This window comes from Tachyglossus aculeatus, chromosome 8 (assembly GCF_015852505.1).
Source record: "Tachyglossus aculeatus isolate mTacAcu1 chromosome 8, mTacAcu1.pri, whole genome shotgun sequence".
Classification (NCBI taxonomy): Eukaryota; Metazoa; Chordata; class Mammalia; order Monotremata; family Tachyglossidae; genus Tachyglossus; species Tachyglossus aculeatus.
The window spans coordinates 3,702,647-3,721,717 of NC_052073.1; the positions used below are offsets into that span (position 1 = coordinate 3,702,647).

At 48.1% G+C, this 19,071-nt stretch overlaps 1 protein-coding gene across 1 annotated transcript in view; it reads right to left on the minus strand.

Annotated features, from left to right (window-relative positions):
* LIPC (lipase C, hepatic type) overlaps window positions 1-2,449 on the minus strand; it is a 37,506-nt gene extending 35,057 nt beyond the window's left edge. Inside the window, exon 1 of the mRNA XM_038750435.1 lies at window positions 2,173-2,449. Within this exon, the coding sequence (XP_038606363.1) occupies window positions 2,173-2,254 (82 nt within the window). The 5' untranslated portion in view covers window positions 2,255-2,449. The remainder of the gene's footprint in view (window positions 1-2,172) is intronic.
* Window positions 2,450-19,071: the final 16,622 nt, after the last annotated feature.

Here is a 19,071-nt window from a genome sequence, read left to right on the forward strand (position 1 = left end):
TCTCTCCCCAGGGACAGAGCCACTGCATGACCTAGTGGCTGGAGCACGGGCTTGGGAATCAGAAGGACCTGGGTTCTAATCCTGGCTCTGCCACTTGTCTGCTGTGTGACCTTGGACAAGTCACTTCATCTTTCGGTTTCCCAGTTACCTCATCTGTTAAAGGGGGATTAATACTGTGAGCCCTGTGTGGAACAGGGATTGTATCCAACCCAATTTGCTTGTATCCACCTCAGTGCTTAGTACGGTACCCGGCACATTCATTCATTCATTCATTCATTCATTCATTCAATTGTATTTATTGAGTGCTTACTGTGTGCAGAGCACTGTAGTAAGCGCTTGGGAAGTACAAGTTGGCAACATATAGAGATGGTCCCTACCCAACAGTGGGCTCACAGTCTAGAAGGGGGAGACAGACAACAAAACAAAACGTATTAACAAAATAAAATAAATAGAATAAATATGTACAAGTAAAATATGTACAAGTAAAATTCAGCGCTTAGAACAGTGCTTTGCACATAGTAAGTGCTTCACAAATGCCATTATTATTATTATTATAAATAGAGTAATAAATTCATTCATTCAATCGTATTTACTGAGCGCTTACTGTGTGCAGAGCACTGTACTAAGCACTTGGGACGTACAAGTTGGCGCTCACTCGATTCATTCAATCGTATTGATTGAGCACTTACTGTGTGCAGAGCACTGTACTAAGCGCTTGGGAAGTACAAGTTAGCAACATATAGAGACGATCCCTACATACTAAGCACTTAACAAATACCACAATTATCATTATTGCTGTTATCTGCCCCAAAAACAAACAAATGGATTTTGGAGCAGTTTTAGCCAAAGTGGTCTTTGGACGGCCAAATGACTCGATTTAGATCAGCATATTTTGGACACATAATCAGGAAGACTAATTCTCTGGAGAAAACACTAATGCTAGGAAAAGGCCAAGGAAAACGTGGAAGAGGCAGACCAGCAGCTAGATGGATAGAGACCATAACAATCATCATCATCATCATCAATCGTATTTATTGAGCGCTTACTGTGTGCAGAGCACTGTACTAAGCGCTTGGGAAGTACAAGTTGGCAACACATAGAGACAGTCCCTACCCAACAGTGGGCTCACAGTCTAAAAGAAGAGCTTTTAGAAAGGTTGCGGATTACGGCAGAAGACAGGATGTTCTGGAGAAAGTATATCCGTGGAGTCTCTCTGAATTGGAAATGACTCGACAGCACTTGATAATAATTATCCCTTGCATTTGGATGCCTTCTTTCCTTTGTGCCAAGCACTGTACTAAGTACCGGTTGGCTAATCCCTGTCCCTCGTGGGACTCACAGTCGAAGAAGGAGGGAGTAGGATTTAATCCCCATTTTCCAGATGAGGTAACCGAGTCCCAGAGAAGTGAAGCAACTTTCCCAAGGTCACATAGCAGACAAGTCATCATCATCATCATCAATTGTATTTATTGAGCGCTTACTGTGTGCAGAGCACTGTACCAAGCGCTTGGGAAGTACAAGTTGGCAACACATAGAGACAGTCCCTACCCAACAGTGGGCTCACAGTCTAAAAGAAGAGCTTTTAGAAAGGTTGTGGATTACGGCAGAGGACAGGATGTTCTGGAGAAAGTATATCCATGGAGTCTCTCTGAATTGGAAATGACTCGACAGCACTTGATAATAATTATCCCTTGCATTTGGATGCCTTCTTTCCTTTGTGCCAAGCACTGTACTAAGTACCGGTTGGCTAATCCCTGTCCCTCGTGGGACTCACAGTCGAAGAAGGAGGGAGTAGGATTTAATCCCCATTTTCCAGATGAGGTAACCGAGTCCCAGAGAAGTGAAGCAACTTTCCCAAGGTCACATAGCAGACAAGTGCGGGAGCCGGGATTAGAAACCAGGGTCTCTGACTCCCGGGCCCAGTCTCTATCCACTAGAGACTCGAGGCCCACTTTCCCAACTCGAAGTTTTTTTCCGATCTGATGACCCCCTCCACCCCACCTCAGTGCTGAGCACAGTGTTTTGCCCCATAGTAACCACCAGCCTGCTCCCTGGCTTTCGAGCTGAAATTTCCAGATAGTTGGAGGGAGGGAGGAACCCCTCACTCTCTGGCCAGAGCCCCGCTCCGGAAAATCTCTGAGTTCCCCATGGAGTGAGGGTGGGCTTGCCTACCTGCTAATGCAAGTCCCCAGAGGCTGGCTTCAAGTAGAAGACAGAGTAAGAAGCAAAGGATGACCCCGTGGGATCTTTCCATGTCTGGAGGCGTCTTGTCCAGTGTCTGAGGCCGCCCCGACAGGCTTCTGGAGTGGCTGGTGGGTCTGGGGTGCTCGGGCCGGAGGATTTGAGTGGGCTGTCAATCATTAATTTCCAAGCCTCCTGTCTGCGCTTCCCTCACTTTCCCCTCCGGCCTGGCGGCCCGCAAGCCATCGGGACACGTCGAGACTCTGGGCTTCAGGGCGGCCGGCAAGGAGCCGGTGCCCTCTTGGACCGGCCGGGGCCGGGGGCGGGAGGCCGCTCGGGACTTTTGAAGCCCCTCCAGGGGTCACGGGGCCGAGGACCCGAGGCTATCTCGCCTCAGGGTCGGCGGGGATTGCAAAACGTCCAGAGGAGTTGAGCGTCTCTGTGGGGGAACGCGAAGGGCTGGGGTCCGGCTCCCTCCGGCCGGCCTGCTCCGGCCTGGAGGGGCAACGTGTGGATGCCAAGCTGACGGACGGGTGGGGAGGTCTGGAGGCTCCAGGAGGTGGGGGGCTGAGGGCTCGAGGTTGACCAAACTACCATCTGTGGCTCTGCTTGAGGCGGGCAAGGGGGCCACGTAGCTCAGCCCCTGACAGGGTTGGCCCTGGGAGGTTGTGGTCAGAGGCCTCCGACTGCCTGCCCCGCCTGGGGAGCCACCACTTATCGCCCAAATCGTCTGGCTGCTAAAATGGGCACCCTCCCCGGTCCCTCCTTGGCTCTTGTGGTGGTTTTGTTGGGGTTTTTTTGTGGTATTTGTTAAGTGTTTCAAAAATCTCCAGTGTCTACCAATCAATCTGCAGAAACTCCTCACCCTGGGCTTCAAGGCTGTCCATCCCCTGGCCCCCTCCTACCTCACCTCCCTTCTCTCCTTCTCCAGCCCAGCCCGCACCCTCCGCTCCTCCGCCGCTAATCTCTTCCCCGTACCTCGTTCTTGCCTGTCCCACCATCGACCCCCGGCCCACGTCCTCCCCTGGGCCTGGAATGCCCTCCTCCCCACATCCGCCAAGCTAGCTCTCTTCCTCCCTTCAAGGCCCTGCTGAGAGCTCACCTCCTCCAGGAGGCCTTCCCACACTGAGCCCCTTCCTTCCTCTCCCCCTCGTCCCCCTCTCCATCCCGCCCATCTTACCTCCTTCCCTTCCCCACAGCACCTGTATATATGTATATATGTTTGTACATATTTATTACTCTATTTATTTATTTTACTTGTACATAGCTATTCTATTTATTTTATTTTGTTAGTATGTTTGGTTTTGTTCTCTGTCTCCCCCTTTTAGACTGTGAGCCCACTGTTGGGTAGGGACTGTCTCTATGTGTTGCCAATTTGTACTTCCCAAGTGCTTAGTACAGTGCTCTGCACATAGTAAGCGCTCAATAAATACGATTGATGATGATGATGAAGTGTTTACTATATCACAAGCGCTGTACTTAGACCTGGGGTAGATACTAGTTAATTAGCTTGGGCACAGTCCCTGTCTCACAAGGGGCTCACTGTCTTCATCCCCATTTGATAGATGAGGTCAATAAGGGATAGTGAAGTGATTCAGAGGGGTTCCCTCAGCCGGCTAGTACAGAGGGCTTCGGGGAAAGGGATGGGGTTGCTGGGGGACACATGGATCTGGGTATCGGGGTGACTTGAAATGCAGGATCCGGGGGGTATGGAACATGGGGTTGGGGATGGTATGGAACACGGGAAGGAGAAAGGGTCATTCATTCATTCATTCAGTCGTATTTATTGAGCGCTTACTGTGTGCAGAGCACTGTACTAAGCGCTTGGGAAGTCCAAGTTGGCATTCATTCATTCAATCGTATTTATTGAGCGCTTACTGTGGGCAGAGCACTGTACTAAGCCCTGGGGAAGTCCAAGTTGGCAACATATAGAGACGATCCCTACCCAACAGCGGGCTCACAGTTTAGAAGGGGGAGACAGAGGACAAAACAAAACGTATTAACAAAATAAATAGAATAAACATGTACAAGTAAAATAGAGTAATAAATTCATTCATTCAATCGTATTTATTGAGCGCTTACTGTGTGCAGAGCATTATACTAAGCACTTGGGAAGTACAAGTTGGCAACATACAGAGATGGTCCCTACCCAACAGTGGGCTCACAATCTAGAAGGGGGAGACAGAGAGCAAAACAAAACGTATTAACAAAATAAAATAAATAGAATAAATATGTACAAGTAAAAAAAATAGTGTAATGAATTCATTCAATCGTATTTATTGAGCGCTTACTGTGTGCAGAGCACAGTACTAAGCACTTGGGACGTACAAGTTGGCACTCATTGATTCATTCAATCGTATTTATTGAGTGCGTACTGTGTGCAGAGCACTGTACTAAGCGCTTGGGGGTCATAATAATAATAATAGGAATGATGGCATTTGTTAAGCACTTACTATGTGCGAGGCACTGTTCTAAGCGCTGGGGGGTTACAAGGTGATCAGGTTGTCCCACGTGGGGCTCACAGTCTTTATCCCCATTTTACAGATGAGGTAACTGAGGCTCACAGAAGTTAAGTGACTTGCCCAGGGTCACACAGCAGACATGTGGCGGAGCCGGGATTAGAACCCATGACCTCTGACTCCTGAGTCATGGAGAGGTGGCCTGGAACATTCATTCATTCTTTCAATCGTATTTATTAAATGAATGAATGAATGAGTGAATGAATGAATGAAGAGAAGCAGCGTGGCCCAGTGGAAAGAGCACGGGCTTTGGAGTCAGACGTGGGACAACCTGATCACTTTGTACTCCCCCCCCCCAGCACTTAGAACAGTGCTTTGCACATAGTAAGCGCTTAACAAATGCCAACATTATTATTATTATTATTATTAAGCGCTTACTGTGTGCAGAGCACTGTACTAAGTGCTTGGAAGGTACAGTTCAGCAACCAATAGAGACAGTCCCTGCCCACAACAGGTTCACAGTCTAGAAGTGAGGAGAGAGGCAGCAAAAGTAAACAGGCATCAGTAGCATCAATATAAATAAATAGAATTATAGATATATACACACATCATTAGTATAAATAAATAGAATTATAAATATATACAAACAAGCAGCGTGGCTCAGTGGAAAGAGCCCTGACTTTAGAGTCAGAGGTCATGGGTTCAAATGCCGGCTCTGCCAACTGTCAGCTGTGCGACTTTGGGCAAGTCACTTCGCTTCTCTGGGCCTCCGTTACCTCATCTGGAAAACGGGGATTAAAAACTGTGAGCCCCCCCCCGGGGACAACCTGATCACCTTGTAACCTCCCCAGCACTTAGAACAGTGTTTTGCACATAGTAAGCACTCAACAAATGCCATTATTATTATTATTATTATTATTGCAACTTGGGGGACATGGGGTGAGCGATGGCCAGTCAGTCAGTCAATCGTATTTATTGAGCACTTACTATGTGCAGAGCACTGTACTAAGTGCTTGGGAGAGGATAATCCAATAACGTAATGGGTGTGGAACACGGGATGGGGAGGAGGCATGAACTAGGAGGTCAGGGCCAGGAGTCGTGTGGAATCTGGGGTCAGGGATAAAAAGCGTGGCTCAGTGGAAAGAGCCCGGGCTTTGGAGTCAGAGGTCATGGGTTCGAATCCCGACTCCGCCACATGTCTGCTGTGTGACCTTGGGCAAGTCACTTAACTTCTCTGAGCTTCAGTTACCTCATCTGTAAAATAGACTGTGAACCCCATGTGGGACAACTTGATCACCTTGTATCCCCCACCAGCGCTTAGAACAGTGCTCTGCACATAGTAAGCGCTTAACAAATGTCATCATTATTATTATTATTATTATAAAAATGATAATAATAATAATAATGGTATTTGTTAAGCACTTACTATGTGCAGGGTGGATACAAGCAAATTGGGTTGGGCACAGTCCCTGTCCCACCTGGAGCTCACAGTCTCAATCCCCATTTTACAGATGAGGTAACTGAGGCCCAGAGAAATGCAGTGACTTGTCCAAGGTCACGCAGCAGAGAAGCGACACGCTGTATCCACTACGCCATGCCGCTTCTATGTGGGGATGGTGTGGAACGGGGGTCAAAGGATGTCATCGAATACGAGGTAGGGTCTGCGGGGGGACCCGGGGAGGCGGGGAAATAAATGAGGGGTGTGAGAAGGTCTGAGCCCCCTGGTCAGCCTGCCCTGCGCCCGGCTGGCCTAGATAATAATAATAATAATAATAATAATAATAATAATAATGGCATTTATTAAGCGCTTACTATGTGCAAAGCACTGTTCTAAGCGCTGGAATGGGGAGTTCAGAGTGAGTCCACGGGGACCGGGCCGGAGGAGGTGAGCAAACACAGATATCAGCCCCCTCCTCCAATCAATCAATCAATCAATCGTATTTATTGAGCGCTTAACTGTGTGCAGAGCACTGTACTAAGCGCTTGGGAAGTCCAAGTTGGCAACATCTAGAGACAGTCCCTACCCAACAGTGGGCTCCCTCCAGGCCGAGGAAAGAGGCACAGGCCAGAGAGCCAAGAGCCAGAGCTCACAATCGCAGATATCAGACCCACAGAAAAAGAAAAACTGTGGTATTTGATAAGCGCTCACTATGTGCCAAGTACTGTACTAAGCGCTGGGATAGGTACAAGATCAACAGGTCCCACTCGGGGCTCACGGTCTCAGTAGGAGGGAGAAGCAGCGTGGCTTAGTGGACAGAGCCTGGGCCTAGGAGTCCGAAAGACCTGGGTTCTAATCCTGGCTCCAGCTCATGTCTGCTGTGTGACACTGGGCAGATCACTTCACTTCTCTGGGCCTCAGTTACCTCATCTGTAAAATGGGGATAAGAGTGTTAGCCCTATGTAAGAAAGAGACTGTGTCCGACCTGATTAACTCATATTTACCACAGTGCTTAGACCAGTGCTAGGTACACATAAGCGCTTAAGAAATACAATAATAATAATAATAACAGCAACAAGTTTTGAATCCCCATTAAGCAGATGAGAGAACTGAGGTCCAGAGAAGAGACCCTGGATCGGGGGTGGGGGGTGGATTGTGGGCTGTAATCCCAGTTCTACCACTTGTCTGCTGTGTGACCTTGGGCAAGTCACTTAACTTCTCTGTGCCTCAGTTACCTCGTCTGTAAAATGGGGGTTAAGACTGTGAGTCCTATGCGGGACAGGGATTGTGTCCAGCCCAATTTGCTTGTATTCCACTCCCCCTCACCCCCCCCCCCCCGCCGCAGCGTTAGTTCAGTGCCTGACACATAGTAAGTGCTTAACAAATATCACAGTTACTATTATTATTATCTTAGATTTTCTGATTCCCAGGCCTGGGCTCTTCCCACTAGGAAATTCTGCATCCCTAATCCTACTCTCCAACTACAACTTTCTCACTTGCCTCTCTCTCCCAGACAACCCCTCCCTCCAAAATATCTTGCTCCCCTAAAAAGACAGCCCTTCTGTACATACCCTCACACTATCCCATTTTTCCTATCTGTAATTTATTTTAATGCATGTCTCCTCCATTAGATTGTGAACTCCTTGAGGTTGGAAGTGGGGAGCGTGGGGAGCTATTTGGGGACCAGGACTGGGGGCTAGCGAACCAGATGTGAGTTAGAGATCATCATCATCAATCATATTTATTGAGCGCTTACTGTGTGCAGAGCACTGTACTAAGCGCTTGGGAAGTACAAATTTGCAACATATAGAGACAGTCCCTACCCAACAGTGGGCTCACAGTCTAAAAGGGGGGGGGGATAGACATTAGAGCTAATGTCTACCAGTGATATTATTTTGTACCCTCCCAAGCACTTAGTTTCGTGCATGGCACCCAATCAGTGCTCAATAAATGCCATGGATTAATTGATAGATTAAATCCATAAGGGAGACCTTTGTGGCTTGGCTCCAAAGTCTGTTGAACCCAGGACTTGCTAACTTGTATTTATTTTATTTTGTGAATACGTTTTGTTTTGTTGTCTGTCTCCCCCTCCTAGACTGTGAGCCCGCTGTTGGGTAGGGACCGTCTCTAGATGTTGCTGACTTGGACTTCCCAAGTGCTTAGTACAGTGCTCTGCACACAGTAAGCACTCAATATATACGATTGAATGAATCAATGAGTGCCAACTTGTACGTCCCAAGCGCTTACTACAGTGCTCTGCACGCAGTAAGCACTCAATAAATACGATTGAATGAATCAATAAGTGAGTGCCAACTTGTACGTCCCAAGCGCTTAGTGCAGTGCTCTGCACGCAGGAAGCGCTTAATAAATACGATTGAATGAATTTATTACGCTATTTATTTTACTTGTACATATTTATTCTATTTATTTTATTTTGTTAATACGTTTTGTTTGTTGCCTGTCTCCCCATTCTAGACTGTGAACCCACTGTTGGGTAGGGACTGTCTCTGTATGTTGCTAACTTGTACTTCCCAAGCGCTTAGTCCGGTGCTCTGCACACAGTAGCGCTCAATAAATACTATTGAATGAATGAATTTATTACTCTATTTTACTTGTACATGTTGATTCTATTTATTTTGTTTTGTTAATACGTTTTGCTTTGTTCCCTGTCTCCCCCTTCCAAACTGTGAGCCCGCTGTTGGGTAGGGACCATCTCTATACATTGCCGACTTGGACTTCCCAAGTGCTTAGTCCAGTGCTCTGCACACAGTAAGTGCTCACTAAATATGATTGAATGAATGAATGCCAACTTGGACTTCCCAAGCGCTTAGTCCAGTGCTCTGCACACAGTAAGCGCTCAATAAATATGAATGAATGAATGAATCTCCACAAGCTCTTAGAGGGATTGTGTGCCACCCTCACGGTTAGGAATGGACCGTCCTATACCCCCCGAGTCTCCTCTAATGATCCAGCACGAGCCATCCATCACCCCTGACGCTCCCCTCTCCATTCCTGCCTCTTCCCCAGTGACCCGGCACGGACCATCCAACGCATCTGACTCTCCCTTCTCCATCCCTGCCATTCCTGACTCTCCCATCCAACACCCCTGACTCTCCCCTCTCCATCCCTGACTCTTCCCCAGTGACCCAGCACGGACCCGCTAGTACCATCGACTACGTGTCTTCCTGGGGTAATGTATTCCATATGTTTTCCGCCCCACTGGGTGAAAAAGTGTTTCCCCGGGCTCCTTTTGGACCTATAATGGTTCTCTGGTCCCCTGTAGGCCTTTCCCACAAGTATCAGCTCTCTTCATTTGTCACTGTTTCCGTTTCTTTTTGGATTAGGCCTTTTCTTGTCATCCTCCTGCCGAGAGACCCCACCAGAAAGTTGGAGGCCTTTCCCTGGGTCTTTTTCAGGCAGCGATGATAATAATAATAATAATAATTAGACTGTGAGCCCACTGTTGGGTAGGGACCGTCTCTATATGTTGCCAATTTGTACTTCCCAAGCGCTTAGTACAGTGCTCTGCACATAGTAAGCGCTCAATAAATACGATTGATGATAATAATGAAAACAGTACATTTATTAAGTGATTGGCATCAATCAATTGTATTGAGTGGTTATTATGTGCGGAGCGATGTACTAAACGCTTGATGTGCTAAGTGCTGAGTAGATCTCTATACTGTAAACTCACTGTGAGCATCAATCAGTTGTATTGAGTGCTTATTATGTGCGGAGCAATGTACTAAACGCTTGCTGTGCTAGGTGCTGAGTAGATCTCTATACCGTAAACTCACTGTGAGCATCAATCAGTTGTATTGAGTGCTTATTATGTGCGGAGCGATGTACTAAACGCTTGATGTGCTAGGTGCTGAGTAGATCTCTATACTGTAAACTCACTGTGATCATCAATCAGTTGTATTGAGTGCTTATTATGTGCGGAGCAATGTACTAAACGCTTGATGTGCTAGGTGCTGAGTAGATCTCTATACTGTAAACTCACTGTGAGCATCAATCAGTTGTATTGAGTGCTTATTATGTGCGGAGCGATGTGCTAAACGCTTTATGTGCTAGGTGCTGAGTAGATCTCTATACTGCAAACTCACTGTGAGCCTCAATCAGTTGTATTGAGTGCTTATTATGTGCGGAGCGATGTACTAAACGCTTGATGTGCTAGGTGCTGAGTAGATCTCTATACTGTAAACTCACTTTGTACTTCCCAAGCGCTTAGTACAGTGCTCTGCACACAGTAAGCGCTCAATAAATACGATTGATTGACTGATTGTGGGCAGGGAATGTATCTATTTATTGTTATATTAATAATTAATAATAATGGTAGTAATAATTATTATTACTATGGTATTTGTTAAGTGCTTACTATGTGCCAGGTACTGTACTAAGCACTGGGGTGGGGACAAGCAAATTGGGATGGACACAGCCCCTGTCCCACATGGGGCTCACAGACTCAATCCCCATTTTACAGATGAGGTAACTGAGGCACAGAGAAGTGAAGCGACTTGCCCAAGGTCATACAGCAGACAAGTGGCGGGCTGGGATTAGAACCAAGAGCTTAGTACAGTGCTCTGCACCCAGTAAGCACCCAGTAAATAAGATTGGATGAATAAATGCAGGTTTATGAGACCGGGCAAAATCCTTGTCCCACACACGGCTCACGGTCTATTTTATCCCCATTTTACAGAGGAGGGAATTGAGGCCCTGAGAGGTTAAGTGACTTGCTCAGGGCCACACAGCAGGCCAGTGGCAGAGCTGGGAATCGAACACAGGTCTTCTGACCCCGGTGCTCTTCCTTACAGGCCAAGTTGGGTCGTGAACTCTCCGAACATTGCCCGATTTGACCGGTTTGTGAAATCTCTCCCGTCCCACTGCTCCAGGCACGGTAGTAACTTCCGCTGCCTTCGTTCCCTGATGGCCACAGCCCCGGGGCCTGGGGCCAGGGCCGGCCTCTGGTGGCCCGGGCGTGGAGTCTGCAAAACTGGGTAAGCGCTCAATAAATACGATTGAATGAATGAATGAATGGGCAGAGGCCGGGGACGCTCTGGTGGCCAGCGGCCCGTGTCCAGCTGGGGAGCAGAGCGAGCCCAGGAATGCTGTTCCCCAAATCCCAAGGTCCCAGGAAGCTGGATACTTGAGCCTGGCAGGTGCAAAATAAGAGAAGAAACACGTCTGCACTCAGCAGGGGGTGAAAGCATTGGAACTTGTTTCCCTGGGAAGTTGTGCCACTGGAAAAATCAGGAGGGTCAAGAATATTTGGATGGGAGACCTTTGTGGCTTGGCTCCAAAGTCTGTTGAACCCAGGACTTGCTAACCTGTATTTATTTTATTTTGTTAATGTTTTGTTTTGTTGTCCGTCTCCCCCTCCTAGACTGTGAGCCCGCTGTTGGGTAGGGACCGTCTCTAGATGTTGCCGACTTGTACTTCCCAAGCGCTTAGTACAGTGCTCTGCACACAGTAAGCACTCAATACATACGATTGAATGAATCAATAAGTGAGTGCCAACTTGTCCATCCCAAGCGCTTAGTACAGTGCTCTGCACACAGGAAGCGCTCAATAAATACGATTGAATGAATTTATCACGCTATTTATTTTACTTGTACATATTTATTCTATTTATTTTATTTTGTTAATACGTTTGGTTTTGTTGTCTGTCTCCCCCTTCTAGACTGTGAGCCAGCTGTTGGGTAGGGACCGTCTCTGTATGTTGCTAACTTGTACTTTCCAAGCGCTTAGTCCAGTGCTCCGCACACAGTAAGCGCTCAATAAATACGATTGAGTGAATGAATGAATCTGTGGGAGGAGCGTCTGAGCTGGGTCACTGGGGGAGAATCAGAGATGGAGAGGGGAAAGTCAGGCGTGTTGGATGGTCTGGGCTGAATCCTTTTAGGGTAGTCAGGGATGAAGAGGGGAGAGTCCATCCAACCATCCAACACCCCTGATTCTCCCCCTCCTCCCCCTCTCCATCCCTCCCATCTTACCTCCTTCCCTTCCCCACAGCACCTGTATATATGTATATATGTTTGTATATATTTATTACTCTATTTATTTATTTATTTTACTCGTACATATCTATTCTATTTATTTTATTTTGTTAGTATGTTTGGTTTTGTCTCCCCATTTTAGACTGTGAGCCCACTGTTGGGTAGGGACTGTCTGATATGTTGCCAATTTGTGCTTCCCAAGCGCTTAGTACAGTGCTCTGCACACAGTAAGCGCTCAATAAATACGATTGATGATGATGATGATGATGAGAGTCAAAGGTGTTGGATGATCCGTGCTGCGTCCCTAGGGGAGTCAGGGATGGAGAAGGGGGAGGGTCAAGGGTGTTGGATGGTTGGATGTTGGAGAGAAGCAGCGTGGCTCAGCAGAAAGAGCCCGGGCTTTGGAGTCCGAGTTCATGGGTTCAAATCCCGGCTCTGCCAATTGTCAGCTGTGGGACTATGGGCAAGTCACTTAACTTCTCTGTGCCTCAGTTACCTCATCTGTAAAATGGGGATTAAGACTGTGAGCCCCCCCATGGGACAACCTGATCACCTTGTAACCCCCCCAGTGCTTAGAACAGTGCTTTGCACATAGTAAACGCTTAATAAATGCCATTATTATTATTATTATGGTTTGTGCTGGACTAGGGGAGAGTCAGGAAAAGAGGAGGACTGAGTGTTTGTGGCTTGCACGCTAAGTTGACTGACTGTTGGTTCCTGGAAAGGAATGATCTCTGCAGGGTAGGGCTGGGAAGAGCAGAGAGGGGAAACCAGGGAAAGATTGGGCCGAGCAGGGCAGAGCAGCGTAGAGATGGACAGGGCAGGGCAGGGATGGGCAGGCTTTTGCTTTTCCTTATTTCTAGGCCTATAATGCCCTTCGAACTGGGATTCTTATTCGGAGTGGAAAGGGCATTTGCGTGCATATGTCTGTATATACGTGTGTGCTGCAAGGTGTGTTTGTCCACCTGTTTGCTTGTGTCTGGGAGGGATGTGTGTATGTGTATGTGTGTGTGTCCCCGCAGTACTATGTGGGCAGGCCGGCCCCTCACCCCTAGTCAGCCAGCGAGGGAACGAAGCCTCCAGTGTGAGCCGGGAGGAACTCCCCATCAGCCGCGGGCACAAGGCAACCGGGATTGTGGAGAAGGTTGAAGCTGTGTTTCCCATCCTGTCAGTCTCCTTAGAAGCGGAGGATGTTGGGTCCGGGAGAGTGCGTGGAATCCTGATTCAGGATGACGGGAAGCAGACCCCACCGGGCCCAGAGGAGAGGGGAGCCCTCCGAGCGCCGGTAGGGCTTCTTCGTGGGAGAAGAGCACGTGCTAGACTCACTCGCACTCATAATAAATGCAGGAGAAGCAGTGCGGCCTAATGGATAGAGCCCAGGCCCGGGAGTCAGCAGGACCATATATATGTTGCCAACTTGTACTTCCCAAGCGCTTAGTACAGTGCTCTGCACTCAGTAAGCGCTCAATAAATACGACTGATGATGATGATGACCTGGGTTCTAATCCCAGCTCCGTCACATGTCTGCTGTGTGGTTTTAGGCAAATCACTTCACTTCTCTGGGCCTCAGTCACCTCGTCTATAAAATGGGGATTAAGGCTGTTGAGCCCCATGTGGGACAAGATTAGTTTGTAATAATAATAGTAATTGTGGTATTTGTTAAGCGCTTACTATGTGCCCAGCAGTGTTCTAAGTGCTGGGGGGGATACAAGGTAAACCAGGTTGTTCCACATGGGGTTTACGGTCTTAATCCCCATTTTACAGATGAGGGAACTGAGGCCCTGATAAGTTAAGCGACTTGCCCAAAGTCACCCAGCTGACAAGTGGCGGAGTCGGGATTAGAACCCATGACCTCTGACTCCCAAACCCATTCTCTTACCATTGAGCCACGCTGCTTCTCTACCCCAGCGCTTGGAATGGTGCCCGGCACAGACTCGGCGCTTTATAAGTACTGCTAAAAAAAAAAAGAGCGGTGAACCAAGCCCATAATCATGACAACCAGGTTTGGCAGGGAGGGGGCTGGGGAATTTTTGAGGCTCCATGTGTGCCCCCTCCTCTTTCACTCCATCCCACGTACCCCAGCCCACAGGCACCCCATCATGATGACACAGGAGAAGGTGTCCAACTGTGAGAAGAAATCAATGGCTTGGGGGATAAAGGACACTACCAACATCAAGCGACCGAGCAGGCTGTCCAACTGGGTCACAGGGGATGGCCACCCCCCGGCCCCTGGCCCCCTGACAACTAGCGGGGAGCCCCGGGGCACGGTCCGTGGTGGCACTGCCAGCCCTCGGCCTCCTCCAGGAAAGGACGGTCAAGAAGCAGCGTGGCTCAGTGGAAAGAGCACGGGCTTTGGAGTCAGAGGTCATGGGTTCAAATCCTGGCTCCACCACTTAGCTGGGTGACTTTGGGCCAGTCATTTCACCTCACTGTGCCTCAGTTACCTCATCTGTAAAATGGGGATTAAGACTGGGAGCCCCCCATGGGGCAACCTGATCATCTTGTAAACTCCCCAGCGCTTAGAATAGTGCTTTGCACACAGTAAGCGCTTAATAAATGCCATTATTATTATTAATATTAATCAATCAATCAATCAATCAATCAATCGTATTTATTGAGCACTTACTATGTGCAGAGCACTGTACTAAGCGCTTGGGAAGTACAAATTGGCATCACATAGAGACAGTCCCTACCCAACAGTGGGCTCACAGTCTAAAAGGGGGAGACGCCGAACCTCAGCCTTGCCCCCGTTCCAGGCTGTTTAGAAGAGCAGCATGGCCTCGTAGAAGGAGCCCAGACTTGGGAGTCTGCTGCGTGCCTGCTGTATGTATGACTTTGGGTTAGTCATTTCACTTATCTGGGGTTCCCTCATCTGTAAAATGGGGATTCAATACCCGTTTTTTTGTGGCATTTATTAAGCGCTTACTATGTGCAAAGCACTGTTCTAAGCGCTGGGGAGGTTACAAGGTGATCAGGTCGTCCCACGGGGGGCTCACAGTCTTCATCCCCATTTTACAGATGAGGGAACTGAGGCCCAAAGAAGTGAAGTGACTCGCCCAAAGTCACCCAGGTGACTAGTGGTGGAGCCGGGATTTGAACCCGTGACCTCTGACTCCAAAGCCCGGGCTCTTTCCACTGAGCCATGCCTGTTCCCCCTCCTATTACAATTGTGAACCGTGTGTGGAACAGAGACTGTGCCTGACCTGATTACCTTGGTTCTTACCCAGCACTCCGACCTGTGCTCGACACATAGGAGAAGCAGCGTGGCTCAGTGGAAAGAGCCCGGGTTTGGGAGTCAGAGGTCGTGGGTTCTAATCCCGACTCCGCCACATGTCTGCTGGGTGACCTTGGGCAAGTCACTGAACTTCTCTGAGCCTCAGTTCCCTCATCTGTAAAATGGGGATTAAGACTGTGAGCCCCACATGGGGCAACCTGATCACCCCAGCGCTTAGAACAGTACTTCGCACATAGTAAGTGCTTAACAAATGCCATTATTATTACTGTTATTATTATTTTATAGTGAGTGCTTAACAATATCACAATTCTTATTATTATTTTTATAACTACTATTATTCCAGGCAACAACTAAAAAGCCACCTGCTCCAGAAGTCTTCTCTGATCACCCCCTCCCTTTCCGTTTTCTTGTTTTGTTTATGGTATTTGTTAAGCGCTTACTCTGGGCCAGGCACTGTAGTAAGTGCCGGGGTAGATGCGGGTTAATCAGGTTGGACACAGTCCGTGTCCCACATGGAGATCACAGCCTCAATCTCTAATTTACAGATGAGGTAACTGAGGCCCAAGGAAGTGAACTTGCTGGCCAAATTTACCCAGCAGACAGGGAGCGGAACAGGACAGTGCTCTGCACATAGTAAGCGCTCAATAAATACGATTGATGATGATGACTTAAAGTCCTTCTGACACCTAGGCCTGTGATTTTTCCCCTAAGCCACATTGTTCCTGTTCATCTTCCTTCAGGGAGGGGTGGCTTAAGGGTGAGTTTCTTCCCCTAGCCTGGAGTGTCAGAGGACCCGGGTTCTAATCCTACCTCTGCCACCTGTCTGCAGGTGACCTTGGGTGAGTCACTCCTCTGTGCCGCAGTTTCCACATAATAATAATAATAGTGCTGGTATTTGTTAAGCGCTTACTATGTGCAAAGCGCTGTTCTAAGCACTGGGGAGGACACAAGGTGATCAGGTTGTCCCACGTGGGGCTCACAGTCTTCATCCCCATTTTACAGATGAGGTAACTGAGGCACAGAGAAGTTAAATGGCTTGCCCAAGGTCACACAGCTGACAAGTGGCTGAGCGGGGATTCGAACCCATGACCTCTGACTCCCAAGCCCGCGCTCTTGACACTGAGCCACGTTGCTTCTCCGACATTTTACATCTGTAAAATGGGGGCTCTGTTTTACATTCATTCATTCAATCGTTTTTATTAAGCACTTACTGTGTGCAGAGCACTGTAATAAGCACTTGGGAAAGTACAGTATAGCAGTAAATAATAATAATAATGTTGGCATTTGTTAAGCGCTTACTATGTGCAAAGCACTGTTCTAAGCGCTTGGGGGATACAAAGTGATCAGGTTGTCCCACGTGGGGCTCACAGTCTTAGTCCCCATTTTACAGATGAGGTAACTGAGGCTCAGAGAAATTAAGTGACTTGCCCAAGGTTAAACAGCAGACATGTGGCAGAGTCGGGATTCGAACCCATGACCTCTGACTCCAAAGCCCGTGCTCTTTCCACTGAGCCACGCTGCTTCTCAGTAAAGAGTGACAATCCCTGCCCACAATGAGTTCATAGTCTCGGGGGGCGGGATGAGGGAACTGAGGTCCAGAGAAGTGAAGCGATTTGCCCAAGGTCACACAGCAGACAAGTGACAGAGCTGGGATTAGCGCCCGGGTCTTGGGCTAAGAAGCAGTGTGGAAAGAGCCTGGGCTTGGGAGTCAGAGGTCATGGGTTCTAATCCTGGCTCCTCCACTTATCAGCTGTGTGACCTTGGGCGAGTCACTTCACTTCTCTGGGCCTCAGTTCCCTCATCTGTAAAATGGGGATGAAGACAGTGGGCCTCACGTGGGACAACCTGATCACCTTGTATCTACCCCAGCGCTCAGAACAGTGCTTGGCACATAGTAAGTCAACAAATATTATCATTATTATTAATCAATCAATCAATCGTATTTATTGAGCGCTTACTATGTGCAGAGCACTGTACTAAGCGCTTGGGAAGTACAAATTGGCAACACATAGAGACAGTCCCTACCCAACAGTGGGCTCACAGTCTAAAAGGGGGAGACAGAGAACAGAACCAAACATACCAACAAAATAAAATAAATAGGATAGAAATGTACAAGTAAAATAAATAAATAAGTAGAGTAATAAATATGTACAACCATATATACATATATACAGGTGCTGTGGGGAAGGGAAGGAGGTAAGATGGGGGGATGGAGAGGGGGACGAGGGGGAGAGGAGGGAAGGGGCTCAGTCTGGGAAGGCCTCCTGGAGGAGGTGAGCTCTCAGCAGGGCCTTGAAGGGAGGATATTATTGGATATTATTATTATCCATTAGGCCAGGGCTGCTTCTCCAGGGGTAGGCCCCCTCCTCAAGGTCCCCCCAGACGGGTCCACCTTCTTTTTCTGTTGACTGGAGGTGGGGGCGAGGAAAGAAAGGAAGCTCAGAGAACCCAGGTGTCCCGGCCATCACAGCCACACACCCAGGAAGGACAAGGGGAATTGATTCTGGGAACAATAGGGATTGATGAGCACATACAATGCCTCCTCTGTGGGGATACACCCCCTCCCCCCCACGCCCAGAGCCTGTCTTTTATTAACCCCTTAATAATAATAATAATAATAATGGCATTTGTTAAGCGTTTACTATGTGCAAAGCACTGTTCTAAGCACTGGGGAGGATACAAGGTGATCAGGGTGTCCCACGTAGGGCTCACAGTCTTAATCCCCATTTTACAGATGAGGGAACTGAGGCCCGGAGAAGTCAAGTGACTGACTCTGCCTTGCCTCTAGACTCTAAGCTTGATTTGGTCAGGGAACGTGTCTGTTAATTCTGTCATATTGTGCTCTTCTAAGTGCTTAGTACAACTCTCCACAGGTAGAAGCGCTCAATAAATACCACTGATGGATTGTTGCCAATTTGTATTTCCCAAGCGCTTAGTACAGTGCTCTGCACATAGTAAGCGCTCAATAAATACGATTGATGATGATGATTGATCCGGCACGGACCGTTCAACACCCCTGACTTCCCCTTCTCCATCCCTGACTGTCCCCCAGGGACCCAGCATGGACCATCCAACACCCCTGACTCTCCTCTCTCCATTCCTCTCCATCCCCCCCGTCTTACCTCCTTCCCTTCCCCACAGCACCTGTATATATGTATATATGTTTGTACAGATTTATTACTCTATTTATTTTACTTGTACCTATCTATTCTATTTATTTTATTTTGTTAATATGTTTGGTTTTGCTCTCTGTCTCCCCCTTCTAGACCGTGAGCCCACTGTTGGGTTGGGACAGTCTCTATATGTTGCCAACTTGTACTTCCCAAGCGCTTAGTACAGTGCTCTGCACACAGTAAGCGCTCAATAAATACGATTGATTGATTGATTGATTGATTGCCCAAAGTCACACAGCTGACAAGTGGCGGAGCCGGGATTGGCCACCGCAGCCCGCAGCAGCATGGACGGGGGTCGTGGGTGCGAGGATCAGTGTGGCTTCATGGATAGAGCACAGGTTCGGGTGTCTGCCGTGTGACCCTGGGCAAGTTCACTCATCCATTCAATCATATTTATTGAGCGCTTACTGTGTGCAGAGCACTGTACTAAGCGCTTGGGAAGTACAATTCAGCAATAGAGACGACCCCTGCCCACAACGGGCTCACAGTCTAGAAGGGGAGAGACAGACATCAAGACGAGTAAACAGGCATCAGTAGCATCATTGTAAATAAATAGAATTATAGATATAAACACAACGTTAATAAAAAT